This window comes from Ambystoma mexicanum, chromosome 2p (genome assembly GCF_040938575.1).
Source record: "Ambystoma mexicanum isolate Mex_15411 chromosome 2p, UKY_AmexF1_1, whole genome shotgun sequence".
NCBI lineage: Eukaryota > Metazoa > Chordata > Amphibia > Caudata > Ambystomatidae > Ambystoma > Ambystoma mexicanum.
The window spans coordinates 1393330259-1393347809 of record NC_090923.1 but is presented as its reverse complement, the minus strand read 5'-3'; the positions used below and the strand labels follow the sequence as shown (position 1 = coordinate 1393347809).

At 45.0% G+C, this 17551-nt stretch overlaps 1 protein-coding gene across 2 annotated transcripts in view; it reads right to left on the bottom strand.

The window, feature by feature from the left end:
- PTPN23 (protein tyrosine phosphatase non-receptor type 23) overlaps positions 1 to 17551 on the bottom strand; it is a 1404706-nt gene that overhangs the window by 1139401 nt on the left and 247754 nt on the right. For both annotated transcript variants that reach the window (XM_069645828.1, XM_069645827.1), the window contains exon 5: positions 11392 to 11441. In XM_069645828.1, coding sequence (XP_069501929.1) covers positions 11392 to 11441 — 50 coding nt within the window. The remainder of the gene's footprint in view (positions 1 to 11391; positions 11442 to 17551) is intronic.

Sequence of the window (17551 nt, the reverse complement as noted above, 5' to 3'; positions counted from 1 at the left end):
GTCACCACGAAGGTGCGGTGTGAGAGAAGAAAACACACCGCCAGCTAGCGGGGGACCCAAGCGCAGAGACAGGGTGACTGGCGCAGGTGAAGCGACAAGGCAGAGGTGCAGCTAGGTGCGGCCCCACGCAAATTGGGCTGCAAGCGCTGAGAGGCAATAACGACGATGGGGCATTGAAGAGGATAACGTCAAAACACTGGAGCGGAGGCACAGCTTCCCACTACCCAGCACAAGGCTCCCATGAAGTGAAGAAGACTTAGTGCAAGTGGCGGAGAGGCCATTAATATCAGCGGTAAGCCCTCCTCCCGGAACTCCAGAGCCCTCGCTAGACAGAAATGCAGTGAGGCAGACACGGCCAGGTCATACCCAGAGGGATCGCCGTAAAGCAAGAAAGACACACCATGGCCCACCCAGAGAAGTGAGAAGACCGAAAGATGCAGAGAAAGAGGCAGCGAGAGACAGAAATAAAAGGTGAGAGCAGCACTGACCGCAACTTAGAACGGAAAAGAGCGGTCAGCACCAGAGGTGGCCCCTAGCAACACCAGAGCATGGGTACACCACGACGGGGGCCAGCCACGGGGAGATATACTAAGACACTCAAGAGCTACGTTGCACAAATAAAAGGGAACCCTGCTGCAGCAAGGGGGACACGAAGCTCAGCAGCAAGAGGGCCTGCAAAGAGGCGGAGGAGGGTGGGGTGAACCCACGCATGTGGATACATATAAGTGGGGAAGCAAAGGGGGGGGGGGAGGGAGCCAGGGGTCCCCTGAAGAGGGGGCACAAAGGATCCAAGAGCACGGGCAATCCCCCCAACAGGAATTGCAGGAGCATTGAGAAGAGGGGAAGTAAGACATCCCAGAAAGGCAGGGCTCTCGGGATAACAGATAAGGGAAAGGGACCAGCCCCCCCTCCCACCTGGAGAGCGACCCTTCTCAGAGTGAAATAATCCCCTGTGAACCCCACCACCCCGGCAACGGTCAACCCTGGACCATAGGGGAAAGTTAGCAGGGGAGGATCCCCACACCACCAGGAAAATTGCATCAAGAGGGGAAAGGCGCAGAGCTCCACCCAGCACAGACAGGTTGAAGCAATATAGAAGGACCGACCAAAGTGATCGGGCTACCATTGTGGGAGATACTGACATAATGAACATGGCATCCACAAAAAATGATATCATTGGGATCATGGCAGAAATTAGGGCACTACGCTCAGACATCCATATCGGAGCTTCGTGGAAAAATAGAACGCATAGAAGGAAAAAATCGAGAACCTGGAACATAATCAGACCAACATAGACCTAGTAGAGATGAAACTAAATGCCAAGATGACTGACATAGAAATACGAGAAGAACTGATGTTAAAAACACCAGATGAAGTGAAAGCAGCAATAAAGAGGCTTCCCCCGGGAGAAGATGGCTATGGCATAGGATTCTATAAGCAATTTGCGGAGACACTCTCCCCCCACCTAGCCAGCCTGTTTAATTACATAGGAGAGTTCGGTCAGGCTCCTCCATCATTTTCAGAAGCTCATATAGTAGTTAGTCCCAAAGTAGGAAAAGACTCCTCATGCTGCAAATCATACTGACCGATCACTGCTGAACACAGATGCTAAAGTGTACATGAGAGTCCTAGCAACGCGCATGGAGGAGATAATGCCCCGCCTGGTCCACCCGGATCAGGTGGGCTTTATAAAAGGAAGGCAAGGGGCCGATGCTATGCGCAAGACTCTGGATATTACGGAGCACACCAGAGGACTGGATGGGGATCATGCTCTCCCCAGTATGGACTCAGAGAAGGCTTTCGATAGGGTGGAGTGGGCTGTACTGAGGTACATGGGATTTGGGGACGGGTTCATACACAGAATTCAGGCACTGAATAAAACACAGAGGGGAAAAGTGGCGGTGAACAATAAGCTCTAAGGGGAGTTTGAGATGTCCAGGGGGACCAGACAAGGGTGCCCTCCGTCGCCCCTCCTCTATGCTTTATCTGTTGAGCCACTAGGCAACATTATAAAGAAAGATAACTCAATCAAGGGGATCAGGGAGGGGGAAGCAGAGTACAAGCTGGCGATGTTTGCTGATGACTCACTATTGTATCTAACCGACCCCCAGACCACTATATCATTAGTGTTGCAGGCCATACAGGAATTGGGCAGCTGGGCCGGGCTAAAAAAGTGAATGCGGACAAATCAACGCTCTTCCCATATAAGGCTTCCAACCACCCAGATCAAAATCACGCACTCCCAGGTGGAATACAAACGGAGCACTACAGCCTAAGATACCTAGGAATCAATGTTACAGGAGTAGCAGAGACATTGTAGGAGGCAAACCTCCTCCCGTTGCTTGCAGAAATAACCGACGACCTGGAAAGATGGGCTACATTGATGATATCCTGAATGGGCCGCTTGAATGCCCTAAAGATGGTAGTCTTGCCTAAAATTCTCTATCAATACCAGATGCTCCCGATCACCATCCCAAGATCCCAGTTCACAAATTTGAAAGCAATGATCCTCAAGTTTTTATGGCAGGGGAGAAAGCAGCGTACAGCATATGGGGCCTTTGTCCAACCAAAGCAGACAAGAGGAACGGGGCTGCCAGACATGTACACGTACTATCGAGCAGCACAATTAAGAGCCATAGTGCCCCACCTGAGAGGCGATAAGCAGAAACAGTGGGTGGCCAGTGAAAATCATCTACTGAGGCCAGTGACCCTAGGAGAATGGCGGTGGGCTCCGAAGAAATCCTTCCCCAGCAGAGTCATCAATTTTGCAGTGGGAGCGCTCCTGCAGTTGTAGTGGAATAAGGGAGATATGAAAGGACTTACAACGTGGCCATCTCCTATGAGCTGCATTTGGGCTCCCCTAGTTAGAAATGAAATCTTGGGCCCCCAGCGGTGTCAGAGTTGGAATGAGGCAGGTCTGGAAGGAGTCTGACAAATTATCAAAGCGCTGGGTTGTATACCAATTCAGGACTTGGAATCCGGCTTACAAATCAGCCCCCTAGATGTGTTTAAGTTCCTGTAGCTAAAAGGAGCACTGATGGCTTCAAAACGGAAGGAGAAATTCCAGAGAGAACTCACCGCCATGGAGAAAACTCTAATTGAGTCCCTTCAAACCAAAGGCCTCATCTCGAGGCTATATGCAGCCCTACTAGAAGGGGAAGGAAGTAAAACAGACTGTCTAAGAAGATGGGAAAGGGACATGGGCCCAATGATGTCAGACAGCCTATGGTCCCAAATGTGCAAGACAGCATTTAAAACGTCAATCTCAGCCCAATACAAATTACATGGGATAAAATTGCTACTCAGATCGCAATTTGACCCTAAAAGACTCCAAAATATTTGAACAAGCGAGCCCCCAATGCTGGAGAGGTTGCAGTGCCCAGGCTGACTACTGGCACATGTGGTGGTCATGCCCGAAAGCCCAAGCATATTGGAAAGAGGTGCTAGCCTGGATTAGAAAGGTGGAAGGAATCCATTGTGAATGTGATCCTAGATTGGTCCTGTTTGGCTTGGAAAAACAAGAGGATCGTTGGAGGCGTGTCCCCCATATGACACATTTTTTGCTACTGGCAGCAAGGGCCTGTATCACCATGAGCTGGAAATCAGATGCCCTCCCATCAGAAGCAACATGGGCCCGAAAACCGAAAGACCTCTATGAGATGGAGAACATTACAGGTGCCCTCCACAAAATCACCCTGAGTAGGGAAATGGAGTGGGCCCCCTTCCTCGAGGTCTACAAGTGACTGGAAATTATTCTGACGTAGTGACACCCCGAGGAACTGATTGGAACCACCCCAAAGTCTTACTGTCTTGTCGCAACGGAGGAAGGGAGGAGGGGAGGGGAGTTGCAATTTGTCAGGTTGAGCCAAATCATCGCGAATATATTTATGAAATGTTTGATATGTGTAATTGACGAAAATGTTTAATAAAATGAAAGTTGAAGAAAAAAAAAAAGCACTGTATGCCAAATAATAGGAGCTCACTCACAGTAGTTCCTTCATCAATGGGAATAAATAATCTGAAAGTAAACCGTAGGGCGTGGAATGTGGGATGGCAGCACTAGGTGCGTCACAGTGGGCTTCCTGTGTATGAGCTCTGAAAAGAGCAGCAGCCTGCTGACAATGGCTGAAATTTATTTACATTACATTTAAATGTAGATGGGGTTTTGGGCCGGTCCAAACCAATGGTGGGAATTATTCTAAAGCATGTGCATCTATAAAATATGTAATACTCTGGATCCACTAACTGTCCCTGTGGCCATGACATGCTTCTCTGGCACTAGTGTTTCCACTCCCATTAGGGGTGTGCTGCCAGACCTGTTCTTAGCCTACTTGGGATGCTTTGAGGCAGTGGTTGTGGGAAGGCATACAAGGCCAGGAAAGAACTGGGGTGACTGTGGGTTCCACCATGTACCCTCTTTGAGGCCGATATGGAATCATACCAAAATGTCGACCCGACAATTGCGACGGCCGAAAATGGCGATTTATCCCCCCTTACACCACATATATATGTGGGGGGGTATAGAATATAATATTAATATGGGGGGATGCAGGGCGTCTCCCCCCTGCATATATATATGTGGTGTAAACGGTTAAAAAGAAAAGTCAGCATTTTCAGCCGTCGCAATAATCACATAAATCCACCTATATCACGGAGTGGGTGGTGGTCCTCTGCCCACATGTACACCCCAACTCTCTAGCCTATGGCATGGACTTTGAAGCATCTCAATGGAGTCTTTGTGCTCACTTTTCTTTTGTCACCACTATCCTCTTCCTGAGGTGCATGTGTACCGAAGCACACCAGGAGTCTAAGTAAAAAGAAAAACACACCTCATTAGCAGGCGATGGTGGGGTGACTATATGAGGGGGCTGTCCTTAAAATAACAATCCTTCCATAGTGTCTATTGAACATCAACATCCTAGCCTTTCTCATCCTGAAAAATAAAACTAGCTCATCCTCCTGTGGAAGGAAAGGTGGAGATGATGCAGGTAATGGCACTGTGAAGCTTCCAATGCATTCTGTATCCCGTCAACACGAAGATTGATGTGAAGGACGAGAACGGTCAAAGGACCTTGAAGAAGCCCACAGCTACGACTGTCAAGACTGACAGGGAACAGCACCAACTGTATTCACTTCTCAACAATGATGTTCAAGAAATCAGTGTTACAGGAACCCATGCACGTGACAGTGTTAGTGCGGGGGTATCTCCCCGTCCTATGTTCAGGGCATGGTGTTACTATCCTAAACCTAACAGACAGTCTTTAAGCAGGAGGCATTGGCTAGGCAATCAAAGCTAACGCTTTAAGTAGAGCAGAGAATCATGCAGAAAAACAGTATACTACTTTAAATAAAGGACGGTCTAAGCAAATGTATTATGAAAATATACATTGATTAGTAATAAAGGTGTTGGTTTCTGTTACTGTGTGTCCTATAGGCAAAATTCAGGTAGTCTCTGGTAGGAACTAATGGAAGAGATTGCAAGGCCTCTAATTGGTGGAGTAGGTAACTGGGCCTCATGCTGCCTGGTCCATGGGAGCCAGTGTCAAAAATAATACTTGGCTTGAAAATAACTCAAATGCCTTTCCAAAAGCAATCCTAGTACAGGGAACTTTGCAGTCTTCTTTTTATTCTGCTGCTGTTAATCGATGCTCAAGTTTTTCAAGGACAGAGGCCAACAGTGACAGTTCCCATGCACCATTTGCCCAGGTCTGCCTCTGGAGTAAATTATTTTCAAAGAGGATGGGGTACAGCACTTGTGCCAATGCTGTGGCGAGAAGAAGTTGTGCTAGAGCTGGGGTTCAGTGATACGTCTGCTTGATTTAAGATACACTTTCAGTATCAGGAGATGCAGACTGTGCCTAGCAGATGCAGTTCATGCAGGCGATGCACGCCCACAATTGGGGCACCTTCGGCTACGACTAAAATCTTTGCATCAGACAGGATGAACAGGGTAGGGCTCTTGCCAGCTGCGGTGCTCTCCAAGTCCAATGCTTTTGCCTTTTTGTGTTAGTTCTGCCAGGGACTGGGCAGTAAGGCTTCAATGGGAGCAGGGGCACGTTGTGGGATTGCGACTTGCCTAGGACCACTAAGGTAAAGGTTCCTCATTTCTCTTTGGTTAATGTATGTTCAGTGTCAGCCGATACTAGACATAGTTCCGCTATCAAACAAGTACATGGAAGAGTGCAGGCACCAGCAGGTCTTACAATTCTTCTGGCGTGTGTATTTTGTTTATGCCTGAACTCCCTTATCTTGATATGTTGGGGAGGCAAGCCACCATGTATAGGACTGCTCCAACAACTGCCCGATATGCCCCCCAGAGGGTGGATGAGGGAGTATCCGACCGGCTCATTGTCCCCCAGAGATGCAGTAAACCTTTTAACCCGGGAAGCCCTTCACTCAACTGATCATAATGATTCATTATACCACAATGCATCGCCAGGTGTCATAGGCTCCAAGAACAGAACCTTCAGTTGCAAGAGGATAGAACGCTATGTGAACCCACCGTTTGCGAATCAAATAAACACTAGCAGTACAAAAATCTGTGCGTCTTTGCATATACCACTGCATCACAGACAGCAGTCAAGTCGCAGCCTGCTTCCCATGAGAAAAGGAAATTCAAGATGGTGCTGCACGCCATGGAAATCTTTCAAGCCTCATGGTTTAACCCTTAAGATAATTAACCAATGTTTGACTTGGACTAATAACTTAATTTGTGTAATTAGACGTCCTTAGGAAATTACCACCAATCACAAGAGAGTTTTTTTTTTTTTTTTTAAGGCATGCAGAATAATCATTCAGACAAGGTTTAGGAAATCCTAACCAACCCAGGGTGTATAAAATGGCTGGGGGGGAGAGCAATCTGTGAGAGACAGCAAATGCATGCAAACATGCTTAACATTGCTCTCTTGATACATGGGGAGCGTGTTGGAGAAAGGAATGCAGAGAACATGACAGCCTGGGCAAAGGCCAAGTTCTGCAGAAACTTTAATAAGGCACTGAATGGAAGAAGGCAGACAATTCCCTGAAGGTTTGGAATGATGTTCTGGGGAACCAGAAGCTCAGAGGTGGTGCGCTTTCCTGAATGTATACCTATGCAACTCTCAGAGTCCTTTCCACCTGAAACCCTGGGAAAGGAATCAACCCTAGAAGGAGAGTGACAATGTTGACTGCCTGACAAGGACCCTGAATATGGAGGGAGAAATACCCATTAACCTGTTGTGAATCCTGAGAAAGCCAACGTCAAGGGGGATCTATGTGATTACTGCACTGAGTTTACTGTGACGGACGAAAATGCAGACTTTTCTGACCCCTTTTCACTGCATATATATGAGACCCCCGCAACCCTAGCTACTCCACCCAACATTCAATGTTTACTGTACCCCATCCCCCACATACTTAATGCTGAGAAAAGGGGGCAAAACAAATCAACATTTTCGGCTGGTTCAGTAAACTCGGCACAGTAATGGTATGATCGCATCTAGGGAAGGCCTGTGGTAAATCCTCAGAAAGCCAAGGTTCAGGGACGATGGGAGTCTGAATCCTGAGTAAGGCAAGATCCAGGAACGGCTTAACTGGAAGAACAGAAGAGACCTGTGCTGTATACAAAACAGACCAATATCTAGGAAAGATATTCTGAGAATTGTGACAATACAAAGGCAGGGAGAAGCCAACAAGTGAAGGTTACCAGGCCTCGAAGAAACCTACAAAGAAGGTGGTCTGAAACTGCACAGCTAGCAGAGGTCCAATTGTCCATTGGTGAAAGCAGAGATGCAGTAGAAAAGTGCAAACTGAGTAGCTACTGAAGCTGCCTTCCCAGAAAGTGTTTTTGTTTTTGTTCTTTTCATTATCTTCGTGATGAACAACTGACAGTAGGTGCAAGAACACTTTTTGGCAAATTCTTGGAGCATTTACATTAATAACATAGGGAAGCCTTGAGGCTAAAAGAATAGGTTTGCAATGTTTCTACTGGCCACCTCATTAGGGATACTGATTTGTAAATTAGGGTGCACCAGGAAGGGCAATGTCTCGAGGTTTGAACTTGATCATTTAGGACATTAAGTTATGGAAAACTCATAACCCTCTTTACTTTGACCCTTCCTTGGCACTCTTATTCGCAACCTCCTTACTGTTTCTGGAGAAAACCCATTCGTAATGGTAGGCATTTCATAAAGCCCATTCTCACTGAAAATAAGAATAAGCATTATCTGTTAATCTAAACTTCTGCATCAAGCAAGTCATTGCTTGGTTTATTAAAAGATCAGGAAGGAAACTGAGGTGAAATGGGCAACTCCGCTCCTAATTGGAGGATTGCATTCATTCAAACTTTTGGTGACCACCTAAGCTTGCGAGGCTACGAGTTTTAATTTCACAGGCTTCTTCCTGGGCTCTCATGTGTGGATTTGGGTGTTACTCCATATACCAGTCACAAAACAGATCACATCTAGTTTGGGGAAACGTAGACCTTGTTCTTCAAGGCCAGTAGTAGTCCTGACCATATATGCAAACATCCATATACAAATATTTCAATTCCTGACAAGGCCTCAAGTGAGTGTTCATTGGGTGAAAGCTGGGGAACCAGATCAAGGAAAGAAAAATACTCGGGGGCCCGTGGTGGAAATTTAAGATGGAACTTTCAATCTCACACAGAGCACATGGATATTAAAGTCTTCTACAGTTTTGTAAAACTTTACAAAATTGTCGGTTATAGCAATGATAAATGTCTTTTTTCATGAATGACAAGAACATACAAACAGGTTGGAGTAATCTTTGAAATCTATGAAGTTTCAGAAGCAGTCACTTAAGACTCAAGCCCCATTAGCAACCATTCAGGGTGAGATTGTTGCATCTCACTTTGTGTCAAAAGCGTGCCCCCTTATCCTTGACCCTCCTTGAAGGAGAGTCAATTCCCGATTTTACTGTCTTCCTGTCACCAGTCTCACTTTTAAGCTTTTGCAGATAAGCCAAAAGACAATTCTCTCAACCCCACATGTTCATGGATGTCATACTCTGTTAAAGTACAACCGTCCTCGTCATGCATGTAATGTTAACATTACATGCACTTTTCATGTGGATCTTCCAGGCCCAAATTCCCCTGGAGATCACTGAAGAGAGGAACCTTCTATCCATTTAAAAACCTCAGAACCTAGGTAAATGTCCCTGCAAAGATTCTACGTATCCCTTTATACAAGTCTGCTACCCCTAGTAAGCCGTGATTGGTCGCCTATCTAGGTGAAAAAATAGAGCGAGAACTGTCCCTATCTGCACTACCCAATTACTGAAAACCAGCCATTCATGTAACAGTCTATAAATGATGGTCTGTAACTGGTCATAGTCCATTTTATTCTTGACTTTTTCACCATCATATGTAAATGAAATCTTTATGCAGACACGGGAAAGGGACTGCTACATATATTCCTATTCCCCTATGCTTGTTATTATTATTGGTGTTATTTTTTCATTCTCACTGAATGAGTTTTGCAAAGAAAACAAGTGCGAAGAAACCTTCACTTGAAATTGTTCTTCACCAGTCATTTGCCTAGGTGTGCTTTTTTTCCTTACACATCAACTAATATCGTCAACCGGTTTCGATGGAATGCAATTAATTTCTACCACCTTCGTCAGGACAGTAGGTTCAATCTGCAATCATCAACCGATCTTGAATTTCTGTTCAGTTGCCACAGCAATAATTCCACAGCATGGTATCTTCGTGCTCTGGAGAATGTACACTCTGTGTTGCTTCACTGGGGCGTCATTTGCAATATTCTCTTTTTTGTGCATTGGGGCATCCCCATTTTATTTGGCTATTTTTGGGTCCTCTCTCCCGTGTCTGTGCGAGTGTTCCTATGTTGCTCCTCACATCCCAGCTCTCCTGTGGCACATTTCCCTGGCACACTGCAAGTAGATGCCTATGAAAAAGCTTCAAAGTTTTTGTGAAATGTTTGATTTCCATGTTAGATAAGCCTGACAAACGACATAGGAAAGCTGGGGCCATCCCTACGGATTCTAGATGAATATGAAGTTCAACATCTAGTGGTGGGGCGTGGATGCGCAGCATTGATTTCAGCAACAGTTCATGGTGCTCTTAAAGTGATAGATATTTACACGCGAAAGGTTGGTTTTGCTTGTAAATTTCCAATGTTTCTAAGTATACAGGATGACCTATTCCAAGTATGCAAATCTATAAAAACACAATACTAGAGAATAAACTGTTCTAAAAGAAAATTAAGTCTGTGTGCTTTATCTTCTTGATGTGCGTTTTCCCATCCTTTAAGCACTCTATTTACTAGACATTTTAAGAGCCATACAATATAACTTCTTATTTGAGGTGGCAATTTCATCAGGTATCAACTGAACATCAGACATTAGAACATATACTCAAAAATGAGACAGCTGCAATGCTACAAACTTATCACTTTCCCTTCAAACAGTTCTCCCAACCATATGTCCCTCAACTCCACATCATTTACAAAATGCTCCTAAAAAATAGGCTCTTTAAATGGAAAGAAATGCTGTCATCATGATCATTAGGGCTATAGACCATGTGCTGAAAATCCCATTTATTTTCAATCACAGTCCCCCCCCATCCCATTTACGTAACAGTCTTACAGATCTGCTACAACCTGAACAAATACATGATCATGCAAGTTCATCTTCTATTTGCATTGCACGGACTGTTAAGTGCAAATCGCAGCAGTACACTACACCATCCATCTTCCATTTCATAATCTTACAGCGAATTATAGGAGTTTGTCTTAAATATTTGATTGGGTGAAGTTGCTTATTTATCTAGAAGTATGGTTCACAAACGTTTAAACTACTCTAAAAAGTTTTTCTAAATGTGTCTGAGGATTCAGTTCAGAAATGGGGCAATGGAAGTTTGCCTGCTCCAATGTCACTACATAATATTAAGTGTGATGTTCTTCACAAGAAACTGCAGATATTCTACTTTATAAAAACAGAGGCTGCAGCTCAGGGCAGAATATTTCTGTGCATTCACCCTTCCACTGGGTGTATGGAAGGATTCATTCAAGTCCAGCACGATACATAAATATAATAGCCCTGTAATGTGCCAAGTCGTGCATGGAGGGCACCTTCTTTGGGTGGGTGAGCAGGTCTCCCATTTTATGCCGGATGCTGGGTGTAATCTTATTTAGAACGACTAACATGTAGTACGATTACTGTAGATATGGCCCTTCCTTAATTAACAAGCTATTTGCATTCAATAGCCTTATAAAAATTCAAACTCTTTTAAACTCTGCTGAATTGATACATGTTTTTAACACTGTATTCTTTCAAAGAAGATCTGTAATGGAAGGGTCAGTCAGACAAAATCGATTTTTTTTTTTACTTCGGAGTCATTAACATAGTTCCAATGACTAGCAGTAGATTTACCTCTTCAGAGACCCTCTTGTCTGTTGCACCGAGCATGGAATGCAGAGCACCTGTTGAGAACAAAAAGAAGGTAGTAAGAACAGTGCGGCATTCACCAACTCCCTTCTCCCTCCGTCACATCTCTTTCGATTTGTATTAACCTAAGATTGCAAAATAAAAGTATTTTAAACAAAAACACTTTACAGACAAAAAAAATGACAGCCCATTGTGATTGCTTCAGAATTCGAGGAAGTGATTGGAGAACAAGGGAACAGAAACCAAAGGGAATATGTCATGGATGAATACTAGTTGATACAATATCATGTGAGAGGATGTTATAAGGAGGAGATGGAGGGTGTAGCCAGAACTGGCCCAAGAGAGAAGTGGGGCGCACAAAACCACTTGAGGAAGAACAGGGGGCTGGGGGTGGCATCCATGGCCAGTGCAAGGGAGAAAGGTGCAGGGGTGTCCCAGAACCAGCCTATCAGAAGAAGGGGGCATTCAGACAGTTCCAGTGGAGGAGGTGGCACACAAAACAAGCTAAGTGGAGATGAGGGAGGGGCACAGAGGATGTGAAGCCCATGTAAAGGATGTGGAGAGGGAACAAAGGAGCAGCCCAGAGAACTGCAGCATGGCAAGCAGGTAACGCAGAACTAGCTCTGAAGGGGGTACAGAAGTAGTGGTGGTAACCCCTTTCTCTGTCTTATGGATGGTATCCGGTCATATTTTCGAATACATATTTTCGAAACACCAATATGTCGAAAACATTTTGGCTAATTATTTTTGTTTCTAATATATTTTCTTTTATGTTTTTCTTTTTCTTTGTAAAGTAAAAAAAAAAAGTTAAAAAAAATTAACAGAGTTTGGGGGTGGGAACCCCCCCCACCCCCATTTTAAACATAAAATAAAAAAGAAAGAAATGCGGAAAGAAAATTCTGCAAAATTGCCTCGACATAATGGCATTCGAAAATATGCCATTCGAAAAAATCACTATAAACCCTTATGGATACATCTTTAAATTCAGGTCACTGACTCAAACTCCATACCGTGAGAAACCCGATGGCATCCTCGCACCTACTCTGCTTGGATCCTCTTCTCAGGTGGCCAGTAATCACTTTTGGATCCCGACCCTGGGGGTGGAGATGCAAGGGAGGTTCACCTGGTTTAAAGGTCCTTGAGGATTAGGGAAAAGGAAGTCCACAGGAGAGATATGATATCCCCCTTTTCCTTACGATAACCAACCTTACCTGCCGCCTGACTTTCATAGGCTGTTGCCAATCACTTCCCTTCATTTCCCCTCAGTCATACCACTGTAATACTGGGACGACAAAGAGGTGACTAGAAGTGGTACACACTAACATGACATTACACCACTCTGTTACTGAGACGAGGAAGAGGCCTGGAGACTGTTGAGAGCCAGGCATGTCCAGAGAACACCAGTAATTATGGTCAGGCAAATGGATTTAAGGGCTCACATCTGCAACCTTTAAATGGGTTGCAGGTGCATGAAAGGTGGAGCCAACAATCAGGAGGGAGACTAGCAGGAGAAAAGCCGAGGTGAGAGGTGCAGGCCTGTGAGGAGAAAAATCCTGTCAAGAAGGAGGCTGCCAAGGAGGGTCCTGCTTGGAGGACAGGACACCAGCAATTATTCAGGAGAGACTGCAACGCCAAAGCACGAGTGGGCTCTAAGAGAGGAAAAGCTGTCAGAGCCTCTTTGGTCAGGTGCCCACAGCCGGAGCTGTGGAGCATGGAAGAAACCCCAGTACTGCAAGCTACCAGTAGTGTCCGTGAGTCACGAGCCAAGCTGCCGGCAACCCAGAGAGATTTCCAAAGTGCGAGCGCAGTTTGCAACGCTACAGAGAAGTGTGCGCGGAGCAGCGGGCGAGGAGAAGACGACGGCCAGAGGAGCCACCAAGGACCAGTGAGCGCATCAGAGGGAACACTCATAACTGGGGCGCTCATGGGGCTACTACATGGAAAATGGTATTGCCAGTTCAACAGAAATAAAGGTGCATTTAAAAGTGAACACAAAGTGAGGGGTTGTATTGAACAATCAGAAAGTTGAACTGTAAGTGAAAGAACGTAAATTAAGCCATTTTGAATACCGAACTAAAAGAAAGCTTTGATAAGCCTATGCATGGAATGCAGGCATGTGTGAAGCATGCATAATAAATACTGCGAGACCAAGAACGAATCCTATGGAAAAAAGTGAAAACAAGTAATGAACATTACCAAAGAGTGTGAAAGTAATATGGTGAAAGAAAGTGAGCACCACCGCAGTGAATTGTATGAACAAACACATCGTGGCAAAGCCAAGAGACTGGCAAGGAGAAACCAAAGTCCATGTGAATCAGAACACAGGTGCAGTGACAGAAAAACCTGTGTGGGCAAGAAAGCCTAGGGTTATCTGTTATGTGACCTGTATGGGTGGACTGTGTGGTCCCACAGCTGCGTTTAGACTGAGGATACCCTGTCTGTGAGAAACAAGGAGAAATACAGATCTTCATGTATTAAAGGGATTGCTGAAGTGAAGATAAAGAATCAGAAGGAGTGTAAAGTTGACCTGGAACTGGTTTTGAATATTGAGAGACTGGAACCGATTGCGAGTTGGCAAGCTGGACAGGCTGATGTCTTGGGGGAGAGAAACCGAAGACCTTGTGAACTTTGTTGCCTTTGGCAAGGGATCCAGAGGCCCTTTTGGAACAGTGTTGTCTTCTTGGGGAAGTAAACCCAGAGACTTTGTGGAACTGCCTTGAACTTGGGGAAGGTGAGCTGGAAAGAAAGCTTAGAGATGGAAGAAGCTCAGTACTTTATTTGGAACACTATTTTGCTTGTTGCAGACATCCCTACCCATTGTTTAGACTTAGTTGTGAGGTCAAGTATAGGTTTTGGACACAGACAAGACTAAGTTGCACTTACAGACTTGGTCTATAATTAGTTTCTTTAGGCAGGGAAATCCCACCTTAGCATAGGGCAAGTTAGGCTTTACACCATCCTGACAAGTACTTTACTTTAACTTTGAATCTGTTGTCTATGTTGTATGCTTCATGATGCCTTCACAATACTCTTAGTAAAACTCAAATGGGCACGAAGGATGCTAAATGTGGGTAGGAACTAGCCACATCCGCCATTTATCTGCCAGGTTTATGGAGCACGTTCTTTGCACCTTTCTCATTATGTTAACTTTAATTTCTTGATTACTTTAGAACAGCCAAATTCTACAATTATCCTGAATAAAGGCAGCAGAGGGGCCTCAGATAATCAGAACAAATCACTTCATCTTGATATAAAAAAACAAGATCACTAATTTTAAAATGTTCAGCAATTTTACTTCATTGTTTGCAGGCAATGCTTTAATTGAGCTTTAACAGCATGGATCACAAACATATGGGAGTAGGTCAGTGGGGTATCTGACTGGAAAAGATAGGAGCAACTGGTGAAACCTCATAAGCAAGTCTTTTAAACTACCAGTGCCTTTGTTGGACAATTGGAGAACATGACATGTTGTTAGAGAATTCACGAAGACAATTGGGCTGTCAAAGACACTTCATCTTCCATCAGGCAATTAGTAATCACTCAGGCAACCTTGGGGTACTCATTCAACAAATTAAAGCAACACTATTCTGTGTTGCTTTGGGACAGTCCACATGGCGGTGTACATGCTATTTGTACACCTTGGAGGGAGGGCGGCCATCTGAACCAGTGCAATGTCTTGGTACCTCAATGCTGAGAATAGGTAAGGGAGTTTGGGGTGAAAGCTGCTTCCACCACTACCAGACAAAGCAGTCACTACTGATGGGCAGTGTGTGCCTGTGACAGAATGGCCATCTCCGAAGGCAGAAGCCTGAACTTTTTTTGATTTTGAAAATGCTGCTGTTAATTTGGACTTGTCAAGACTGCTAATCAGAGTCTTCTCCATACTTGCACCATGCCAAATGTTAGTGTACATATGTGGCCCGGCTAGAGACAATCTACTGACAGCACCTGCAACTTCTTTGCAGTGGCAGCAGAGCAGGTTCAAAGGTTGCATGTGCATTCCTAAGTGCAGCCTGCTGCAGCTCAATGTTCCAAGAAGGAGGGGGATTGCTTTGTAGTAAAAGGCACTCCTTTCCCAAAGTCATAACTGTCTGAGTTAAGGGCCTGGTTGCACAGAATACTTAAAGGTAATTCTGGTTTTGACACAATGGCACTGTTGAGGTAGTCTGAGCCTATGATTTGCAGAGGTGCCCTGGAGATCAGTGAACAGGAGCTACAACATAAGAGTGGTTGCAGAGTAAGTAGGAGGTTTCTAAATCCACGACAGGCAGCAGCAGAGCCACAGTTGCAGAAGGCAGTCCACTCAATGTACTGCAGCCTTTGCAATTGTGGGCTCTGCTCCACTAAACTTTTTTTTTTTTTTTTAAAAGGATTTACCTGCACCAACGATGAAACCATTCATGTGCATTGTATCAAATGTGCTTATATTCTTCATAAAATATTCCTCACCATGTGTGAAAGGTAGAAGCAGCCAGCCTGATCTCATTGCACAAGCGCCCCCCGCCCTATTGGTATAAAAACGTACCAACATAGGTACTGGGATGCATTGGTGTGAATGGACTAGTACCAGTGCTTATCTGCAGGAGTGTAACAACTTTGTACAGGATAGCACTAGATGTTTCTCCGGAGGATTTCTTATACTTTGAATAGAGCTGCTCAAATTAAGGTGAAAGGGTCCTAGGAGGGAGCAACAAATGTCAAGATGGAAACAGCAACATTTGTAAAGTGGAACAAAGTGAGTGGCAGGGAGGACATTAGCAAAGGAGAAAGGCGGTGGGTAGATTTGAGGACTATAATGAAGGGACCAACAAAACATGTGAAACAAAAGGTGCAGTTCAATAACTTTCTGTTAAACACAACACAATGGGTTGGAAGAACGACTATAGGGTCTAAGGGTTTAACTAACTGCAAAACTGACAACAGTTACTAAATGCCAAGGGCTTTCTCTAATGTTGCTCTGTCTTCGGGACAGTTTATCTAAGGAAAGCAATTACTCAAACACTCAATGAACAATGAAATGAATGGTATAACAACCTATCTATGGACCAATGGTCCCTTAAGGAATCCATGGTATAAGTCAAAGTCTGCAGGTTACAGCACTTGTTCATTTCTTTGCACAAAATCATTGTCATGCTCACTTCTAGTCTTCCGAGTCCCAAAGATGTAGCACTAACTTTCTTCTTAATGTGCAATCCCAGGGATAAAGCACCCATCACTTGTCTTGACAAGCAGACCAGCAGGTAGCTCCGGTGGCAGTCTCCTACCAGCAAGTATTTCTTCCCCTTTTGTTTAAAAATGTCAATGCTGAGATGGACAGTGCCAGTAACCTGTTCCTGTTATGAGTGGATGAGGACCCCTCTCAACCTGGGGTGGAAGGCCTAACAGGGTTTGCTCCAGAGCCAGTCCTACCTTCGGAGGCGGGTGCAGTAGTTGGAAGGGCTCTAGTGCCTACCCTTATCCTTGTGCCTTCATACAGCACCATTTTGGACAGTTATTCTTCTTTTCCTACAGAACTTCCAGTATCAACAACCTTAACAGTGGGACAGTGAGCGAGCAACCAAGTCCTCAGAAAGAGCCGAGCCAACAAGATCCATAACAGACTGCACAGCAGTCAACCAAGCCACTAAGCGACACTCCCCAGCACAATGCCAAGTGCTCCAACTTGATTCAGGCGCTCAGCGACATTGTCCTCACCCCCTCATAAAGGCAGCACCTCAAACCGGATGGAAAGCTCTTCCATGAACTGGGACATCGAACAATGAACATCGCTGGGGACCGACAGACCCAAGCACACAAAAGGGCAGGCTTAAGATATCCCCACCCCCCCTTTTAAGTATTCTTGCTTGTACCACCTCCTCAGGGACAAGGAGAGTCAGCGGTTGACCCAGGGAACCAGAAGGGGGAGAGAGCTAATGAAGGCGTAAGAAAGGGAAGCAAGAAGGTGTGGGTTGGTCGAGTGAGGTTAAAGAGTGAGATGGAGGACCAGGAGACCAGACCGAGGAAGAACAGAGCAGAATTACTGAAGGAATGTGCAAGGTGAGGTATTGGTACTTGGTTTGAGTGTGCGTGTAAAGCAAGTGAGATTATTATAGTGAGCATAGAGGGTGACTGGGGAAGTGAAAGAAGACCGATTGTGGGAAAAGGT